The 7,617-nt window shown below is 66.7% G+C and overlaps 1 protein-coding gene across 3 annotated transcripts; it reads left to right on the plus strand.

Annotated features, from left to right (window-relative positions):
• Nucleotides 1-626: 626 nt before the first annotated feature.
• RABGGTA (Rab geranylgeranyltransferase subunit alpha) lies at nt 627-6,204 on the plus strand. 3 transcript variants are annotated; one of them, XM_080411724.1, is made up of 5 exons: nt 627-778; nt 920-962; nt 3,330-3,431; nt 4,117-4,241; nt 5,871-6,204. In XM_080411724.1, the coding sequence occupies exons 1-5, from the start codon at nt 642-644 to the stop codon at nt 6,187-6,189; spliced, it is 726 nt and encodes a 241-aa protein (XP_080267850.1). In that variant the 5' UTR covers nt 627-641; the 3' UTR covers nt 6,190-6,204. The 3 variants fall into 3 exon arrangements, with proteins under 3 accessions (XP_080267850.1, XP_080267851.1, XP_080267852.1); XM_080411725.1 differs by having other exon boundaries at nt 627-774; nt 919-962; XM_080411726.1 differs by having other exon boundaries at nt 713-783.
• Nucleotides 6,205-7,617: the final 1,413 nt, after the last annotated feature.

The following is a 7,617-nucleotide window of genomic DNA, read 5'->3' on the forward strand; positions in this document are numbered from 1 at the left end:
AAATCCCTCCCGATCTCCTCAGGGACCCCCAGATCCCCTCAGATCCCCCTCCCAATCCCTCCCAATCTCCTCAGGGACCCCCAGATCCCCCCCAAATCCCCCCCAAATCCCGCCCAATCTCCTCAGGGCCCCCCAGATCCCCTCAGATCCCCCCCCAAATCCCTCCCGATCCCCTCAGGGATCCCCAAATCCCCTCAGATCCCCCCCCCAATCCTCTCAGGGACCCCCAGATCCCCTCAGATCCCCCCCCAAATCCCGCCCAATCTCCTCAGGGCCCCCCAGATCCCCCCCCAAATCCCTCCCGCTCCCCTCAGGGCCCCCCAGATCCCCTCAGATCCCCTCAGGGCCCCCCAGATCCCCTCAGATCCCCCCCCAGATCCCCCTCAGGGATCCCCGGCTCCCCTCACCCAGCTCCTCCTCGCTCAGCCCCTCCCGCAGCGTCTCCAGGGCCCGTCGGAAATAAGCGGCGGCCTCGGGCTCCAGCCGCCCCCCGCGCCTCACCGCCATGGCGGGCAACATGGCGGCCGCCTTTGCGCCACGGTATATCCCGGCAGCCCCCGCGCCGCCCAGCGCTCCCTAGCGGAGGGGGCGGGGCGTGAAAACAACATGGCGGCCAGCTTTATGCCACGGTATATCCCGGCATGCCCAGCGCCGCTCCCTTCGCCTTCCCGCCGCCGGGAGCCGGAAGTGACGTCACGACGCGGCCTCTTTATATCCCAGCATCCCTCGCGCGGTTCCCAGAAGGCGCCGCGCCGGACGCTGCAGCAGCCGCCGCCGGGTCCGGTTTGTTACCGCGTTGGGCCGGGAAAGGGGGGGGGGGATGGGACAGGCCCCGCCCCCCGGGGACCCCCCACCCCCCCCCCACCCCCCTCACCCGGGTCACCCCGCCCCCACCCCACGACCGCGCTTTCTCCCGCAGGTGCCGGACGCCCCTCCCCCCCCCCACCGGAGCCGTTGCCATGGTGAGGGCCCCCCCTCCCCCCCCCCCTATCCCATAATCCCCCGCGGGGGCGCCTCAAGGGGCTTGGGGGGGGCGGGTCAAGGGGCGCTGCGGCCTCCCAGTTAAACTCCAGTGCATCCCAGTTCCTCCCGCTCACTTCCCAGTTAAGCTGCGGCGCCTCCCAGTTGCTCCCAGTTAAGCTGCGGCGCCTCCCAGTTGCTCCCAGTTAAGCTGCGGCGCCTCCCAGTTGCTCCCAGTTAAGCTGCGGCGCCTCCCAGTTGCTCCCAGTTAAGCTGCGGCGCCTCCCAGTTGCTCCCAGTTAAGCTGCGGCGCCTCCCAGTTGCTCCCAGTTAAGCTGCGGCGCCTCCCAGTTGCTCCCAGTTAAGCTGCGGCGCCTCCCAGTTGCTCCCAGTTAAGCTGCGGCGCCTCCCAGTTGCTCCCAGTTAAGCTGCGGCGCCTCCCAGTTGCTCCCAGTTAAGCTGCGGCGCCTCCCAGTTGCTCCCAGTTAAGCTGCGGCGCCTCCCAGTTGCTCCCAGTTAAGCTGCGGCGCCTCCCAGTTGCTCCCAGTTAAGCTGCGGCGCCTCCCAGTTGCTCCCAGTTAAGCTGCGGCGCCTCCCAGTTGCTCCCAGTTAAGCTGCGGCGCCTCCCAGTTGCTCCCAGTTAAGCTGCGGCGCCTCCCAGTTGCTCCCAGTTAAGCTGCGGCGCCTCCCAGTTGCTCCCAGTTAAGCTGCGGCGCCTCCCAGTTGCTCCCAGTTAAGCTGCGGCGCCTCCCAGTTGCTCCCAGTTAAGCTGCGGCGCCTCCCAGTTGCTCCCAGTTAAGCTGCGGCGCCTCCCAGTTGCTCCCAGTTAAGCTGCGGCGCCTCCCAGTTGCTCCCAGTTAAGCTGCGGCGCCTCCCAGTTGCTCCCAGTTAAGCTGCGGCGCCTCCCAGTTGCTCCCAGTTAAGCTGCGGCGCCTCCCAGTTGCTCCCAGTTAAGCTGCGGCGCCTCCCAGTTGCTCCCAGTTAAGCTGCGGCGCCTCCCAGTTGCTCCCAGTTAAGCTGCGGCGCCTCCCAGTTGCTCCCAGTTAAGCTGCGGCGCCTCCCAGTTGCTCCCAGTTAAGCTGCGGCGCCTCCCAGTTGCTCCCAGTTAAGCTGCGGCGCCTCCCAGTTGCTCCCAGTTAAGCTGCGGCGCCTCCCAGTTGCTCCCAGTGCCCTCCTAGTGCCTCCCAGTCAAGCTCCGGCGCCTCCCAGTTAAGCTTTGGTGCCTCCCAGTTTCTCCCAGTTCCCTCCTAGTGCCTCCCAGTTAAGCTCCAGTGCCTCCCAGTTTCTCCCAGTCCCCTCCTAGTGCCTCCCAGTTTCTCCCAGTCCCCTCCTAGTGCCTCCCAGTTTCTCCCAGTTAAGCTTCGGCGCTTCCCAGTTTCTCCCAGTCCCCTCTTAGTTAAGCACCAGTGCCTCCCAGTTTCTCCCAGTGCCCTCCTAGTGCCTCCCAGTTTCTCCCAGTGCCCTCCTAGTGCCTCCCAGTTTCTCCCAGTGCCCTCCTAGTGCCTCCCAGTTAAGCTCTGGCGCCTCCCAGATTCTCCCAGTCCCCTCCTAGTGCCTCCCAGTTAAGCTCCGGCGCCTCCCAGTTTCTCCCAGTCCCCTCCCAGTTTCTCCCAGTCCCCTACTAGTGCCTCCCAGTTAAGCTCCGGCGCCTCCCAGTTTCTCCCAGTCCCCTACTAGTGCCTCCCAGTTAAGCTCCGGCGCCTCCCAGTTTCTCCCAGTCCCCTACTAGTGCCTCCCAGTTAAGCTCCGGCGCCTCCCAGTTTCTCCCAGTCCCCTACTAGAGCCTCCCAGTTAACCTCCGGCGCCTCCCAGTTTCTCCCAGTCCCCTACTAGCGCCTCCCAGTTAAGCTCCGGCGCCTCCCAGTTTCTCCCAGTGCCCTCCTAGCGCCTCCCAGTTAAGCTCCGGCGCCTCCCAGTTTCTCCCAGTGCCCTCCTAGCGCCTCCCAGTTAAGCTCCGGCGCCTCCCAGTTTCTCCCAGTGCCCTCCTAGCGCCTCCCAGTTAAGCTCCGGCGCCTCCCAGTTTCTCCCAGTGCCCTCCTAGCGCCTCCCAGTTAAGCTCCGGCGCCTCCCAGTTTCTCCCAGTGCCCTCCTAGTGCCTCCCAGTTAAGCTCCGGCGCCTCCTAGTTTCTCCCAGTCCCCTCCTAGTGCCTCCCAGTTTCTCCCAGTGCCCTCCTAGTGCCTCCCAGTTAAGCTCCGGCGCCTCCCAGTTTCTCCCAGTGCCCTCCTGGCACCTCCCAGTTTCTCCCAGTCCCCTCCTAGCGCCTCCCAGTTAAGCTCCGGTGCTTCCCAGTTTCTCCCAGTCCCCTCCTAGTTAAACACCAGTGCCTCCCAGTCCCCCCCAGTGCCCCCTATCCCACAATGCCTTGCAGCACGGCCGCCTCAAGCTCCGCCCCCCGGATGCCGCCCGCCGCCGCCAGCGGGAGGAGAAGCTCCGCCTCTACCGCACCGCCATGGCCGCCCTGCTGGAGAAGGTGACCTTTGCCCTCTGACCTTTGCTCCCAGTTAAGCTGCGGCACGTCCCAGTTGCTCCCAGTTAAGCTGCGGCGCCTCCCGGGCACGTCCCAGTTGCTCCCAGTTAAGCTGCGGCGCCTCCCGGGCACGTCCCAGTTGCTCCCAGTTAAGCTGCGGCACGTCCCACTCATGTCCCAGTTAAGCTGTGGCACATCCCAGGCACGTCCCAGTTGCTCCCAGTTAAGCTGCGGCGCCTCCCAGTTGCTCCCAGTTAAGCTGCGGCACGTCCCGGGCACGTCCCAGTTGCTCCCAGTTAAGCTGCGGCGCCTCCCAGTTGCTCCCAGTTAAGCTGCGGCATGTCCCAGTCACGTCCCAGTTGCTCCAAGTTAAGCTGCGGCACGTCCGAGTTGCTCCCAGTTAAGCTGCGGTGCCTCCCAGTCCTTCCCAGTCGTGTCCCAGTCGCTCCCAGTTAAGCTGCGGCGCCTCCCAGTCGCTCCCAGTTAAGCTGCGGCATGTCCCAGTTGCTCCCAGTTAAGCTGTGGCGCCTCCCAGTCCTTCCCAGTCGCATCCTAGTTGCTCCCAGTTAAGCTGCGGCGCCTCCCAGTCGCTCCCAGTTGAGCTGCGGTGCCTCCCAGTTAAGGTCGTGACCTTTGACCCCCTCCCCCGTGACCTTTGACCCCTGGGTGACCTTTGACCCCTCCGCAGCGGGCGCGGGGGGAGCTGGACGCGGAGGTGCTGGAGCTGACGGGCGCCGTCCTGGCGGCCAACCCCGACGTGGGAACCTGCTGGAACCTGCGCCGCTGCGCCCTGCCCGCCCAGGGCGGCGACTGGTGGGGCACTGGGAGCACTGGGAGGGGCTGGGCGGGGCCGGAGGGGGGCTGGGCGGGGCCGGAGGGGGGCTGGGCGGGGCCGGAGGGGGGCTGGGCGGGGCCGGAGGGGGGCTGGGCGGGGCCAGAGGGGGGCTGGGAGAAACTGGCCGGGGCCGGAGGAAGACTGGGCAGGACTGGGAGGGGCACTGGGAGCACTGGGAGGGGGCTGGGCGGGGCCGGAGGGGGACTGGGCGGGGCCGGAGGGGGACTGGGCGGGGCCGGAGGGGGACTGGGCGGGGCCGGAGGGGGGCTGGGCGGGGCCGGAGGGGGGCTGGGCGGGGCCGGAGGGGGGCTGGGCGGGGCCGGAGGGGGGCTGGGCGGGGCCGGAGGGGGGCTGGGCGGGGCCAGAGGGGGGCTGGGCGGGGCCAGAGGGGGGCTGGGAGAAACTGGGCGGGGCCGGAGGAAGACTGGGCAGGACTGGGAGGGGCACTGGGAGCACTGGGAGGGACTGGGCGGGGCCGGAGGGGGGCTGGGCGGGGCCGGAGGGGGGCTGGGCGGGGCCGGAGGGGGGCTGGGAGAAACTGGGCAGGGCCGGAGGAAGACTGGGAGGGGCACTGGGAGCACTGGGAGGGGCCGGAGGAGGGGCTGGGTGGGGCCGGGGGGGGCTGGGAGGGGCCGGAGGGGGGACTGGGCGGGCACTGGGAGGAACTGGGAGGCGTTGGAGGGGAACTGGGGGAAACTGGGAAGCACTGTGGGTACTGGGAGGAACTGGGCGGGGCGGGAGGGGGGAATGGGCGGGCACTGGGAGGAACTGGGAGGCGTTGGAGGGGAACTGGGGGAAACTGGGAAGCACTGTGGGTACTGGGAGGAACTGGGAAGTGCCGGAGGGGGGGCTGGGCGGGGCCGGAGGGGGACTGGGAGGGGCCGGAGGGGGGACTGGGCGGGCACTGGGAGGAACTGGGAGGCGTTGGAGGGGAACTGGGGGAAACTGGGAAGCACTGTGGGTACTGGGCGGGGCCGGAGGGGGACTGGGAGGAACTGGGCGGGGCCGGAGGGGGACTGGGAGAAACTGGGAGGGGCCGGAGGGGGACTGGGAGGGGCCGGAGGGGAACTGGGAGGGGCTGGAGGGGCACTGGGGGAAACTGGGAAGCACTGTGGGTACTGGGAGGTGCCAGAGGGGGACTGGGAGAAACTGGGCGGGGCCGGAGGGGGGACTGGGAGGGGCTGGGAGGCGTCGGAGAGGAACTGGGGGAAACTGGGAACTGCCCAAGGGGAACTGGGAGGGACTGGAGGGGAACTGGGGGAAAGTGGGAAGAGCTGGATGGGGACTGGGAGGAGCTGGGGGGCGCTGGGTGCACTGGGAGGGGACTGGGAGGAACTGGGGGATACTGGGCTGTACTGGGAGCTCCCTGGGCTGGGGTGTGCGGGCAGTGGGGCTTACTGGGCTGTACTGGGAGGGGGGTACTGGGAGCACTGGGGCAGCGGTTTTCCCTGGGGGGAGCTTTGGGGGGGGGGGGGGAGGGGGAGCTCCCAGTGCCGTACTGGTGTTGTACTGGTGGAAACTGGTTCGAAGCGGCGCGGGGGGGGGGGGGGGGGGGGTCTATTGGGGTTTGTACTGGTTTTTAACTGGTTTTAACTGGTGGCCGGCAGGGTCCCGGGGGAGCTGGCCTTCGTGGGGGGGTGCCTGGGGGTGAACCCCAAGTCGTACGGGGCGTGGCACCACCGGGGCTGGGTACTGGGCCACGCCCCCGCCCCGCCCCTCGCCCCCGCCGAGCGCGCCCTGTGTGACCGCCTGCTGGGCGCCGACCCCCGCAACTGTGAGTCCTGCTGGGGGCGCTGGGGGGGGGCCCAGTATGGACCAGTATGGACCAGCGACATCCTGGTAACCCCCAGTGCCAGCAGACCCCAGACCAGTAAGCTCCCAGTACAAACCAGTAAGCCCCAGGGCCCGCAGACCCCATACCAGTAACCTCCCAGTACAAACCAGTAAGCCCCAGGGCCCGCAGACCCCATACCAGTACAGCCCAGTAAGCCCCAGTGCCCACAGATGCCATACCAGTAACCTCCCAGTACAAACCAGTAAGCCCCAGGGCCCGCAGACACCGTACCAGTAACGTCCCAGTACAAACCAGTAAGCCCCAGGGCCCGCAGACACCGTACCAGTAACGTCCCAGTACAAACCAGTAAGCCCCAGGGCCCGCAGACATTGTACCAGTAACGTCCCATTACAAACCAGTAAGCCCCAGGGCCCGCAGACCCCATACCAATAACCTCCCAGTACAAACCAGTAAGCCCCAGTGCCCGCAGACCCCATACCAGTAACGTCCCAGTACAGCCCAGTAAGCCCCAGGGCCCGCAGACCCCATACCAGTAATCTCCCAGTACAAACCAGTAAGCCCCAGGGCCTGCAGACCCCATACCAGTAACCTCCCAGTACAAACCAGTAAGCCCCAGGGCCCGCAGACCCCATCCCAGTACAGCCCACTACATCCCAGTAAGGCCCAGTGCCCGCAGACCCCATCCCAGTAACCTCCCAGTACAAACCAGTAAGCCCTAGGGCCCGCAGACCCCATACCAGTAACCTTCCAGTACAAACCAGTAAGCCCCAGGGCCCGCAGACCCCATACCAGTAACCTCCCAGTACAAACCAGTAAGCCTCAGTGCCCGCAGACCCCAGCCCAGTACAGCCCAGTAAGCCCCAGTGCCCGCAGACCCCATACCAGTGACCTTCCAGTACAAACCAGTAACCTCCAGGGCCCGCAGACACCGTACCAGTAACGTCCCAGTACAAACCAGTAAGCCCCAGTGCCCGCAGACGCCATACCAGTAACGTCCCAGTACAAACCAGTAAGCCCCAGGGCCCGCAGACCCCATACCAATAACCTCCCAGTACAAACCAGTAAGCCCCAGTGCCCGCAGACCCCATACCAGTAACGTCCCAGTACAGCCCAGTAAGCCCCAGGGCCCGCAGACCCCATACCAGTAATCTCCCAGTACAAACCAGTAAGCCCCAGGGCCTGCAGACCCCATACCAGTAACCTCCCAGTACAAACCAGTAAGCCCCAGGGCCCGCAGACCCCATCCCAGTACAGCCCACTACATCCCAGTAAGGCCCAGTGCCCGCAGACCCCATCCCAGTAACCTCCCAGTACAAACCAGTAAGCCCTAGGGCCCGCAGACCCCATACCAGTAACCTTCCAGTACAAACCAGTAAGCCCCAGGGCCCGCAGACCCCATACCAGTAACCTCCCAGTACAAACCAGTAAGCCTCAGTGCCCGCAGACCCCAGCCCAGTACAGCCCAGTAAGCCCCAGTGCCCGCAGACCCCATACCAGTGACCTTCCAGTACAAACCAGTAACCTCCAGGGCCCGCAGACACCGTACCAGTAACCTCCCA

The sequence above is a fragment of the Falco punctatus genome (assembly GCF_963210335.1).
Source record: "Falco punctatus genome assembly, contig: scaffold_314, whole genome shotgun sequence".
Classification (NCBI taxonomy): Eukaryota; Metazoa; Chordata; class Aves; order Falconiformes; family Falconidae; genus Falco; species Falco punctatus.